General features: G+C 55.1%; 1 protein-coding gene across 1 annotated transcript; it reads right to left on the bottom strand.

Annotated features, from left to right (window-relative positions):
* Window positions 1-1,244: 1,244 nt before the first annotated feature.
* Window positions 1,245-11,599, bottom strand: LOC119096742 (DEAD-box helicase Dbp80-like). Its single transcript, XM_037219655.1, is given in 13 exon segments — window positions 1,245-1,584; window positions 2,390-2,555; window positions 2,557-2,585; window positions 3,519-3,681; window positions 4,923-5,049; window positions 5,355-5,465; window positions 5,816-5,993; window positions 7,150-7,264; window positions 7,648-7,750; window positions 8,292-8,384; window positions 8,836-9,038; window positions 9,839-9,906; window positions 11,473-11,599. Coding segments are annotated over 12 exon segments (1,416 nt in total). The 5' UTR covers window positions 9,902-9,906; window positions 11,473-11,599; the 3' UTR covers window positions 1,245-1,519.
* Between the last annotated feature and the right edge of the window lie 1,297 nt (window positions 11,600-12,896).

The raw sequence follows: 12,896 nt of genomic DNA, 5'->3' as shown, positions 1-12,896 counted from the left end.
CGCATCACTTTAGCAAGGCGCTTTAAGGCACTTATGTATGGGCTTATGCTTGTACATAGCCTACTACTTATGAGCTTATCTTTGTTCACAACTTACCCACTGTCATGATTCCTAGCAACACATGCCGATTCACTTACCTTCTATTATAACGGTCGACACGCCTGACAGAGCTAACAACGGCCGAGTCGACAGACAAAACACACGTACAATGTTCACCTGTGCAAGGCTGTAGCAACAATGCACACACATGAAACACCGGGTCTATAGTCCGCACACCAGTGAACGCCATGGAGGCTTAACACACAGCACGCGCAAAATGTAAATAACGCAGGCACATGCAGTGGCACACGATTTAAACCCCAAATCTACATATATATTTCCTCTATGACAATTTCCGGTTGGTACGAAACAACCGTTATCCTTTCATTCAAATGGGCGTCAGGGATTACGCTAAGCGGTATGCCCCTGAAAAACCTTGGCCCGCGTCAGTTTACGTCAGTGATCTGAGCTGACATTTAAAAAGTAAATGCCACATTGCTGCTGCTGCCCCCTCCACTAGCAAATTCAAGGTGAGCACCAAATACTACCCCATAGAGCAAGCTCCCGAGTAAAAGTGCAGGTTAGTTTTGAGCTCAATCTGACCTTTATACCTGACCTCAGATAAATGGATTGCCATTCTAAATTCAGTTGATGTGTTGCAGAAGAAACCATTTCAGATATGTACGACCTCGTCTAACATCACGTTACCACATCAGATTCAACGATACTCTAGAAATGGCCTTCACTAACAATCGCGGCGCCAGCTCACCATCACCGTCATACCCACCTGTCCGGAACGCCGCCGTCCCCAGATAATCACATGATCCCCCGCCGGCACCGAGCGCCTCCCCCCCCCCCCCCCCCCCATCAGCTTCCACGTCTCAGCGCGGGCCTCCTGTCCAGCGCGTCCAGCTGGCACCGCGCCCCCGACCGAGTCAGCCACACAATCGGGGCCCACCGGTGCAACAGGTCAAGCGCTGGCCGAAAACGCCCAACGCTGCTACGTCGTTTCAGCCGCTGAGTGGAATGCACAATCCATGTCCAATCCCGGCCTGCCGAGGAGTTACTTTGATAGGTAGCAGGTTCACAACGTCCACACAAATGATACTTAACCAAGGGAACAGGCGAGTCCCTGGGCGCTCGCGATGGCGACGTCTACTCCTGGCTAATCCTCTCTACTCCGTCCACACCTCCCACATGTCGACTGTAAATACAAAATTTATTTCTATCTGGGAGACTCGTCCAGTCATGACCGCACACAATGGCCGCCAAGGGCGTCACTCCGGCGACGAAATGCATAAGCGTAAGCAGTGCGGGAATCTCCTCTGCACGCGCACCCGCGAACACTCGGCGCACGCGTGCCCAGGTACAACGGTCGGCGTGGAAATGAAGCGAGCGGAGCTGGTGCCGGCCGCCGGCCCCGCTCCGGCGTGGCGCGGTCACGACTCCGCCAAAGGACGGCTGTTGAGATGGTGATGGTCTAGTCTTTGTTGATCCTTTCTATTTCGTCCACGTCTTCCACGTCCAGCTTGTGAATTTTCCGCCCTGAAAACGGACACGGTAATTACGAACGCTGGAATGTACAGGTATAGGTGCCTCGATATTCCGTTAATTCCTCTTGACGAAAGATGTCAGTGGGCGGACGACGGGTTATGCTAATCCTTGCCACGTCGCTCAAGCTGCATAGTTCAAATCACGACGGTAAGATGGGAGGTCGTGATATCAACCAGACCTGACTCGTCCCACCGGCTAGCATTTTACAGACGTTTCGGTCGGCGCCCCGGCCGCCGTGCGTCACGGTCGGGTCAGGCCACGGCCCACTGGCGGTGGTGGGCCGACCGCCACCGGAGCACGGCTCAATGAGCGGGTCACCGGGTCACCGGTCAGCGGGTCACAGGTCACCGGTCACCGGGTCACAGGTCACCGGTCACCAGATCACAAGTCACCGGTCACCGAGCCAGCTCGTGCCGGACACCAACCACGGCAGGTGGCGCGCCTCCGAACGGCGCACGGCCAGGCCGATCCGGAGACAGGACGTGACACGAACAGTGGTCCGGACCTCAGCACCGAGTACTCTCAGCAGCGGGGTCAGCCTTGGGCACCTACCAGAGCAAATACGGAAATTGCCAAGCGCAAATAGCTTACGCGACAATAGCCGAAAACGACAATTCTCCCGGCACACAACTGACCAAATATCCGCATCGGCCCTGGCTTTAGAAGTACAGGTGTTTCGGGGCGCCGACCAGCGGCGATTGGCCAAACTGAAGTGTTGAAAGAGCACACCAGGGCCACGCAGCGACGCCTGACCGAAGTGTCACGAGACCGTAGCCGTCGGCGCCCGGCCACTGACCGAAGTGCTGCACGATCTGCTGGAGGACGGCGTTGCTGGAGCGCCGGCCGTCCACCAGGTTGATGGCGATGCCGGCCTTGCCGAAGCGGCCGGTCCGCCCGATCCTGTGCAGGTACGTCTCGCAGTCGGCGGCGCCCGTCTGGTCCACCGGCAGGTCGAAGTTGACCGACGATCGTCACCTGCTCCACGTCGATGCCTGCCGGATAGCGCCAAGGCGCGCCTTGGCTCAGAGTGACGGGCGCAAACGCGACCACGTCCAGCGTCCACCCCATGTGCCATACCAGCACTGCGTATACGCACTTTGATGCACTCACCAAAATGCATTTTGCACTCGCAAAAGGTGCATTGATGCGCTCGTCAAAGTACATAAACTGAATGCCGGTTGTGTTTTCAAAAGACCCAGGGTGCAAAGGTCAAATGTTGAAACAATGAATTTGTCATACGTCGCCTGCCACGAGCCTACGACCACCCACCCTCCGTGTCGCAGTCTATCACATTCAAGCTCCCCATCTCCCGCCCCCCCCCCCCTCAATGTCTAAAAACGCGACCGAAGCCCAAGCCCCAGTACGCAGCTGCCAAGCCCACGTGACACCGACAGGACAGGGAGTGAGCGGAGAGACGGCGGTTGAACTGGAGGGTGAGCCGCCCCGCTGAACAAGACCTCTTATCAGCACCCCAGCAGCCCTGGGACGGCCAGTCAGCTCCGCAGCCGGTCACCACCGAGCTCTCTCACCAACCGGCAGTGTCCGTCCCCACTGACATCTCTCCAACCAACCAGCAGTGTCCGTCGCCACTGACATCCCTCCAACCACCCAGCAGTATCCGTCCCCACTGACATCCCTCCAACCACCCGGCAGTGACCGTCTCCGCTGCCATCCCCCCCCCCCCAACCACCCAGCAGTGTCCGTCCCCGCTGACATCCCTCCCTCCCCAACCAGCCAGCAGTGTTCGTCCCTGTAACCACCTGGCGGTGGCCGTCCCCACCGACATCCCTCCAACCACCCAGCGGTGTCCGCCTCGCTTCCATCCCTCCAGCCAATCACGGCGCTCGCTTCCACCCCACCCCCGTCCGACTCCCACACCCGAGCTCCTGCCAGGCCTCGCCCGGCCGGCCGGAGCGTCGTCTCACCGCGCGACAGCACGTTGGTAGTGATGAGTATCTTCTCCTTGCCGTCGCGGAAGCGGTCCAGCACGCTGATGCGCTGCTCGACCGTCAACTCGCCGGAGAGCAGCGCCACGCTGTGGCCGTCCTGGATCATCTTGTTGGAGAGCCAGGAGGCGGTCCGCTTCGTCTGCCGGCGCCGCGGGCGGACGCGGTCACGGGACGCCGAGGTCAGGCCGAGTCGCGGTGACAGGTCAGGCCGGGTCACGGGACGGCGAGGTCAGGCCGGCCACGGGACGGCGAGGTTAGGCCGGATCGCGGTGGCAGGTCACGCCAGGTCACGGAACGGTGAGGTCAGGTCGGGTCGCGGTGACGAGTCACGCCGGGTCACGGTCACAACAGGTGGGACTACGCCAGCCGGAGCGGGGCGTTGGTTCAGACTAGGGGTGCCGGTTGGATTACAAACTTTCGTAATGGCAAAAATTAAAAGTCCAATTTGGAATGGACGGACGGGGCAGTAATCCTAGCCATTTTGTGGGCAACCGATATGCTGCCCACAAAATTCCACACTTCTCAGCAATTGTTTGCTGCAAAACATAATTTAGTCGTGTCGCAACTTGGTATGCATACCATTCTGAGCCAAGTTCAAATTGGAATTCATTTGAACCTTGGATTGGATAAGTTCTTCCCGAAAACGGCACCTCTCGTTGAAACGCGATACGTTCCACCGCCAGCACACGCGAGGCTGGGCCAGCGGCCGGAAGGAGCCAACCGCGCTGCCGCCCGCGCGACACGGTACGCCACACGAAGGCGTGACGCAGACCGGGTCGAGGTCAGGCGTCGCCGGTGAGGTCAGGCGCGGGCGCCGCACCGCCGACCGAGTCTCTGGCGGCCGGCGGCGACGTGGTCATGCGGCGTCACGTGGGCACCGTTATGCCAGTATGCCAGTTCTTACCGCGTCAGCATGCTGACGCGGTAAGAGGTGCCCGTGTTGATCCCTATCAACTCCCCACCGGAACTGTGGCTTTTGCACGGGGCGATGCGAACCACAGTGTGCAGGTTCCGGTTGCTTATGAGACTGACGGCCGAGGCAAGGTCAAATAAAGGGAAATCACAGACGCACGGGCCCTTTCCCTTCTGCAAGCATCACTGATCTTTGTGAGCACAAGATGTAGCGGCTTGTATGACTGACAACAGGACTGTCACACCGAAGCCATGTACGCGCGTGGCTGCACGAATACCATTGCCACCCGGTCGGCGCTTCATGCAAGGCTGTGCCAAACGACGCGACAACGCCTCTCCGGTGGTGCAGTCACTCCCGCGTCTTCCCGGGAAGGCAGGGATCAACGCTCAGCGGCGGTCCCAGCGCAGCTGAGCGGCGGGCTCTGGCTGACCCGCGCTACAAGATGATGACGGGGTGATAGCGCTCACGTGGCAGAAGATGATGGCCTGGCCGATGGTGATGACGCCGTAGATGTTGGAGATGGCTTGGTACTTGGCCTCCTCGGACTGACAATCCACGTAGTACTGCTTGATGTTATCCAAGCTCTCTTCCTCTCTGGCCAGAGCAGCAAGGATACGTGTTGGGAGCTTATACCATCCGATGGCCCAGTGCACATCGCATACATCAGCCGGTCGGCTCGCCCGATGTTCCGATGCAGAACCATGGCGATGCGGCCCGGCCGGCTGCCTCTCGCAACATTAACTCTGCACCAGCATGGTGACAGTGACAAGGAATGACATATTTCTGGGCGACCAAAACGTCTCATGACGAGTGACTACACCATCAGCCGTCACAGTTCACTGCTTAAAGCCACGCCAGCAGACCCATACATCCATCAGTGGACCTGATCAATTCCTTACCGTTTCAATTTAATGATGACTGGGTTTGACACGATGGCCTCTGCGAAGTTCATCACCTCCGTGTTGTAAGTGGCAGAGAAGAACAGCATCTGACACGACTTCGGCACCATCCTGAAATCGAGCACACCAGCCACTTAGAAAGCAACAGACAGCAGAAGATCGCGGCCACCTTTGACGACCGACCACTTAAAAGTGACACAAGCGGCATTCTGCGATTACCTCGAATATGATAACAAGGCCATGCGTGATGTATACAATGCCTCACCAACCGATGGCAGTGGGGCCTACGGACCGGGGAACAAGACGCCACCCTCAGCCGCCAAGCAGCACATGTCTGCAATGCTCACATTCACGCGGCGGACAGACCCCTGCAAAGGCGGCATCGCGCGCCATCTATGCGCGACACCAGTTTGTGTCCTGAGCCCCCGACAGCCTCAACGAGGCCGGAGGCCACCACCTACTTGTGTATCCGGATGCTCTGGTCCTGGTGGCCCTGTAGCGAGATCATCACGTCCGCCTCGTCCAGCACGAACACCGAGATCTTCTTGATGTCGAAGAAGCGGAACTTGATGCCCCAGTCGAGCACCTTGCCCGGGGTACCGATGACGATGTGCTCGTCCAGGTGCCAGCCGCGCGCCACTGCCAGAGGTACAGGTGTGAGCCGCGCGCCACTGCCAGAGGTGCGGGGAGTCACCAGCCGCCAGGTGCCGCCGCGACGAGCGTTACATCCAGCCCGGGGAACCGTGACGGATATATCAGCCAGGGGTACTGGACCGATGACGATGTGCTCGTCCAGGTGTGAGCCGCGCGCCACTGTCAGAGGTGCAGGTGCGAGCCGCGCGCCACTGCCAGAGGTGCGGGGAGTCACCAGCCGCCAGGTGCCGCCGCGACGAGCGTTACATCCAGCCCGGGAACCGCGACGGATATATCAGCCAGGGGTACTGGACCGATGACGATGTGCTCGTCCAGGTGCCAGCCGCGCGCCACTGCCAGAGGTGCGGGGAGTCACCAGCCGCCAGGTGCCGCCGCGACGAGCGTAACATCCAGCCCGGGGAACCGTGACGGATATATCAGCCAGGGGTACTGGACTGTGTGTCAAGTACGATGACACCGGCATATGACTGATCTGTTCTTCTAAGAATGCCTTGATGACGTTGTTGGTAGTCAGGCGCATTATCCGTAAAATTTGTCACAAATTTTATCACTGAGCAACACACCGCAGAAATCGGGTCACCCGACCACTGACAACTATTGCTGCCGAGCAGCATCCCATGTCTGGCGTACGTCTCCGACACACGCAGCGCTGCTCCGGCAATCCACACATGCCCTGACGCTAGCGATACTCAGGCACCTGTGCATGCTTGGCATACGACTTGGACAACCCCCAGACGCGCTCCGTTATACTGGAATCCCGCCGCCATATGCTGTAGGACTCAGGCATGCTTAGGTGGGTGATCGGGACGCTGAACACCCAGACATCTAGCGGCGGCCTCAGACATCACGTATGCCTCATGACACCCCGCCGACGTTGGCCGTAAGACGACACCCCAAATGCCTGACTTACGCCCCATGTCGCTGAGGTCTGATAACATTCACCCACCCACAGATGTCTGGAATTCGACTCAGCACCGTGCGCATCGGACATCAGCCCCCGCTTTCTGTCGGCAGACCAGGACGCCCGCCGCCGTCTGGCGAGACTCTGACGTCCGCAGAAGGCGGCGGTCCGACCCGGCGTCCGACCCGGCGTCCGGCCCAGCTCGGCTCGGCTCGGCTCCGACAGACGCGCGCGACTCACGCTCCTCGCCGCGCACGGCGAACTTGATCCTGATGTCGGGGCAGTACTGGGCCATCTTCTGCGCCACGTCCCCCGTCTGCAGCGCCAGCTCGTACGTCGGGGAGAGGCAGAGCACCTGCCGTTCAGCCGGAGGTCAAGGTCACCGGCGCCAAGCGACCGCCCGCCGGCCGCCGGCAGCACCGACCACATGGCGACAGTACTGCCATGGCTCCGACGGGTGGGCGTGTACCATCACCAGCACTCCACGATCGCCTGACACACGAACGCGCACCACTGCAGTGCAACATCAATACCAAAACGTTACGGCACGCCGAACGGACGGCCGGTCTCCACAAAAGTTGCGTAATTGCTCAACACACCGTGGCAACGCCGCAGCTCGTCCTGCGGAAGTCAGCGCCGCTCGCCTCTCTGCGTGCCGCGCGGCTGCGCACCAGGTTAGCGCGAAGCGCCGCACTGGCGGGCGCACCTCCCGTCCGGCAGCGAGGCCGCACTGCCTACCTGCGGGTAGTTCTTGGTGATGTCCACCCGGCTGAGCATGGCCAGCACGAAGGCGGCCGTCTTGCCCGTGCCGGACTGCGACTGAGCGATCAGGTTCTGCGGGCTGCGGGGGCGGAGCCGGGTCATCGCGGGACACGCCCCGGCGGCTCATACCGACACGCGGTCCGCCAGTCACGTGCGGCGGCGTAGCTTGGGCGCGCCGAGTCATCATGCGATCGTACAGCTATGTACTGAGAGCGCACCAGGGCCCAACCAGTCAACCGTCCGTACATACTCATACCGTACATACTCCAAACAAATAACCCACACACATGGTGCACATAGGATCGGACGGGGTGCACGGAACATTGAACCCAACGTGCTGTCTGCCTGCAGCTCTGGCACTGCATATCTACTCACGATGGGCGCTTTTGTGAGGATATTTTTCAGCCAACGATCTCACGAACTTCCCAAATCCCAGCATAGCAATGCTGCATCCGCTTAAGATAACGATCAAGTCCGATCGCTACCTTGGCAGCAGTGCCCACTGACGAAGCCCTGAAGCTCTGCTCTCCCCCCATGCTCGTCTCCCACCCTGCTGTCATAGCCGCCAGCCCGGTCCAACAGGTCACCCCAGCCCGCCCAGACGAACCCCGCGCACTCACGGGTCAGCCAGCAGGATCGGCAGCGCCATCTCCTGGATCTTGGAGGGCGCGTTGAAGCCCATGGCGTAGACGCCCTTGAGCAGCTCCGGCCGCCTGGCGATCAGGGACGGACACTCAGGAGGGCACTCGTAGGACACTCAAGACACTCAGGCAGACACCCAGGACACTCCGGTGGACACTGAGGATACTCGGAGATACACTCGACGTGTCCCGACTCTGGGCCGAGTGCCGCGGACGGCAGCCGGGACAGCCGGGACTCCGCGGCAACCGGGATTTACATGCCACTGGGTCACAAACTACACGATCTACCATGCTGAGGTCGAAAGGCCTCCAGCAATAAAATCATCCAGCATTGCGATATGTGAGTGATGGCGCATGGTAACAGATCACTGTATTGTAGATGATTCGTTTGGTTGTATATCTGCCAAAGGACGCAAGGCGTCGGCATTTTTCCTTGACGTGTTACCACAGTTGGCTGCCCCGCGGCACTAGTTCTCAGGAGTTTTGAGAGCCACACCCTCCAGGCCTCGAGTCCTGCGCTCACAGATTGAGGGCCTCGAACGACTTGATGGAGTACAGCGGCGAGTTGGGGTCTGAGCGCTGCACCTCGATGTCATTCTTGTTCTTGATGAGCCCGGTCCTGATCACCTTCTGCAGCAGGGACGAGTCGGCCGCCGAGCCCACGTCATCGGCAGCGCCGTTCTCGGCGGCCGGAACGTCGCCGGCGCCCAGCTGAAGGCCGCCCACCTGGCGGCGAACCCGGGCAGTCACTGGACTCATGCTCTCACGACGCCCGCCGTCTGTGGCCGACTGGTGGTCATGACGTAACATCGGCGGTGCGCAGCAGACTGGCTATAACGTCGGCGGTCCACCACAGACTGACCACAACGTCGGTGGTCCACCACGGACTGACCGCAACGTCGGTGGTCCATCACAGACTGGCCACAGCGTCTGTGGTCCACCGCAGACTGACCACAATGTTGGTAGTACACCACAGACTGGTCACAACGTCGGCGGTCCACCACGGACTGGCCACATCATTAGCGGTTCACCACAGACTGACCACACTGTCGGTGGTCCGCCACAGACTGACCACGATATCTGTGGTCTACCACAGACTGACCACAACATTGGTGGTATGCCACAGACTGGCTACAATGTCAGTGGCCCACCACAGACTGACCACAACATTGGCAGTCTGCCACAGACTGGCTGCAGTATCAATGGTCCATTACAGACTAATCACGACCTTGGTGGTCTTCCACTGACTGACCACAATGTTGGCAGTCTATCACAGACCAAATACAACCCTGGCTGACTGCCACAGACCGACTGGCATACCTGCAGTCAATTTCAAGCAACAAATGCTGATCTCAATGCATGCTGAACATAGTAATACTGAAGTGCTCAACACAGAATATGTTGAAATCCATTCAAACAAAAGTGTTTACACGATAGTTTCTCAACTGCCATTTCACAAAACAATAGGCATATTGTGGACCACTACCCACCATGACCTATGCAAACAGCAAACATCAGCTACTAACCTTTGAGGAGAGCACTGATTCCTGCTTGTCAGCAGACTGAGCCCAGTCATCTGCAAGAGACATTCTACCTGCAACATGTCACAGGTATGTATGTCACTGGTATGAGCAACCCAATGCCAACCCCTGACCTTTATCCTCATGCTACAGAGTATGTGTCTTGATTTACATGACAATAATTCAAACCAGACTGCATTTATTGGCCTCACCATAAAGCTGGTAGATATCAAACCATGCCACTATTAACCTACAACATATGATGAAATCAGGATAAGGTCAGCCGTGACCTTGGCCCTGGATATGATCATGATTGGGGTTTTTAGGGTGTGCTGATAACTATGGAATTTTGCACCTATTGACTAGATTCACCCAAAATAATCTTGTGTGAAGGTGTCCATGTGTCACCACAATGCTCATAAGCAATTCAATAAATATAATTGCTACTTACGGGAATTATGAAGGCCTGGCCTGATGCAAACTTGATTTATGACATAACAATGCTAGTAATTTATGGTTCATGAACTAGCCTACCTGAGGAAAATCACCTCATTTTCTGTATCTGAACTAGTGTAAACTTGCCCAAAGACAGCTCTGGGGATAAATATATACATTTATGACAATCATGATGAAACATTCTCATAGCTCAACAACCATATGGGGAGAATGCATCACACAGTAAGAGCTGAAAATGTGTTGCAGTGCCCAAGTTCTGTATTTCAGCTGTCCTATAGCATGAAGAGTGAGGTTCGTGCTCATGAGATAGGACAGTAAAACTTGCACAATGATCACAGTTTATGCTAAACCTAACTGTTCTAAATGTTATCAAATAGGCTGATTCAGCAGAAACCTCAAACAAACTGTAGGGAGTCACAGAATCACATTGTAACTGGGCTAGAATTCAATGCAAAAAGTAAGACCGCCACTGTCTGCCCACACACCAGTCTGCAATAAATCCATCCTCTGCCTGGAATGGTTACATAATGTCAGTGCACTGAGCCTGGGAGCATGTGTGCCAAATTGATGTAAGGCCAAGTTGCACTGAATTTTCAACCCTCCTTTGGTTGAAAATTCAGTGCAATTTAGCCTTACCTCAAATAAATCAATGTCTCTCTTGAAAAAATCAGAATCCCTTTATCTAAAATTACATGAACAACATCATAATTCATTGAACAACTAACTGCATTGTTTAAAGCACTTAAATTAATGGTGACTGTACCAAACTTCAGGCTCTTACTCATGCTGTGCATGTGGTAAAATTATTGTCAGGATGTCACTACTATGCCAGACATATTCAAATAAAGTGTAATTCTGTCATTCCAGCCTCTAGACAACAAAGTTAAGCTTCAACCTAGTTTACCTTCAGTACATCACATCGTCATGTCTACCGCCCTGCCAGATCCCTACAGTCAACATAAGCTTTGTCTTAAAATAAGCAAAAAACATCTTGAGCTACTTTGTTGGCAGCATATATGTAGAATTAGCCGTCGATACTCGATCTTCACTGAGCAATCATGTCAGCGATCAAATAAACGTATACGGCATTTTGGATCGCTCATACACCTGAAAGACTAGATCAATTTGAATGGTACACGACTGCCCCCCATAACCATGCCTTCATGCTATATATTGGAACCAACCTTTTATCTAGGATACCGGCACACTCATACACACCCACCCTTCCAGTCCTTAAAGCTTTGCTAAACAAATCTGTATAATGTCCTGGTCTACCTTTACTTGTGATGCTAATTGCCGACGCAAACACACACGACGATACCCGTGTGACTCAAATATGACGCAAATGCGACGATATAGGATGAGTCATGTGGGGTGTCCGACTCTGGAACGTAGTGCAAAATATAAGAACTACCGGAAAACGTTACGGGCTGCCCGAATACAAAATTTGCTATGGTCTAAATCCCAAATTATATTCTTAACGAGTGCACAAAACAACTGTGGTGTACTGTAACGTTTAAAGACCTCTGATTAAGTAAAGCATGCCGGCCCATAGCGTACTGAAAACGGTCGAGTTCTTATGTTTTGTTCCAACACCACCGTCACTGCCCACCCGCCCTACTCGCCGGACTTTGACTGTGACTTTTTCGTCTTCTCCAAGATCAAGCTCACGTCGAAGGATCCGGTGTGACACCACGGTCAGCTCATGTAAACGGCCCATTCAAAAACTCAAAATGTGATGGGTGGAAGACCTTCCTGCCGTGAACACATCCATATGTTTCAATGCCTAGGGAATACGGTAGTTCAGCACGTCTTTAATTCGCATCTGTGTATCGGTACATCGACTCAGGTATATCGAACGTGGCTCATCGATTGCAGTACCCTACATTGTATTCGAATACGTAAATATGTTTTTGTTTGCAAGGCAACAGCCAAAGATGGAAAATTTTGAACTCACGTAAGTTAGGAACATCACAGTAATTCACGTAGTCACTTCTGTTCACACAATCACAATCGTAATCACAAGCATTTGCAAGGAACATCATGCATGTAAAAAGTAGCGTTTTTAACCTTGCTCCTCGTAGAACAGTCAGGACAATGGCGAGATAGATAGGTTGATATTTCGACTACACGCTTTTATCGAAACGAATATCAGTCTCGTGTTCGTTTCGATTAAAGCACGTAGCCGAAATATCGACGCATCCATCTCTCCATTCTCCAGGATCTTCTACGATAGATATGGCCATTAGCACTGCCTTATCAATTTCGAGCTTTGTTGACCCATGGGTCACAACGTTTATGACCTCTATACTCCATACTTTCTCCTCCGGTAAATCAACTGAGTCGAATGGTGTGCCTTTTGGTTATATGGGAAGTTAAGAAAAAAGTTATTTCTGTCCAGCGGCTCAAAAACGGAACATGCTACCTTTGATGACTGATCCCTAGGTACCACATACGTAATGACCTATACCCTCCACGCTCGTAAGCCTCCAGTATACCGACCAGAGCGCGGCACTGGTCTACATTTTATGGTGATCAAGGTTAATGAAAGTAGGTGTTTTCAGTCGCCCCGGCACATCAACGTGGGCAATTCTTATTCTGATTGTTC

Source organism: Pollicipes pollicipes, unplaced genomic scaffold (assembly GCF_011947565.3).
Source record: "Pollicipes pollicipes isolate AB1234 unplaced genomic scaffold, Ppol_2.1 Scaffold_4295;HRSCAF=5057_pilon_pilon_pilon, whole genome shotgun sequence".
In the NCBI taxonomy this organism is placed as follows: Eukaryota; Metazoa; Arthropoda; class Thecostraca; order Pollicipedomorpha; family Pollicipedidae; genus Pollicipes; species Pollicipes pollicipes.
Note: the sequence above shows the minus strand (reverse complement) of the source record. Positions and strands in the feature narration are given on the sequence as shown.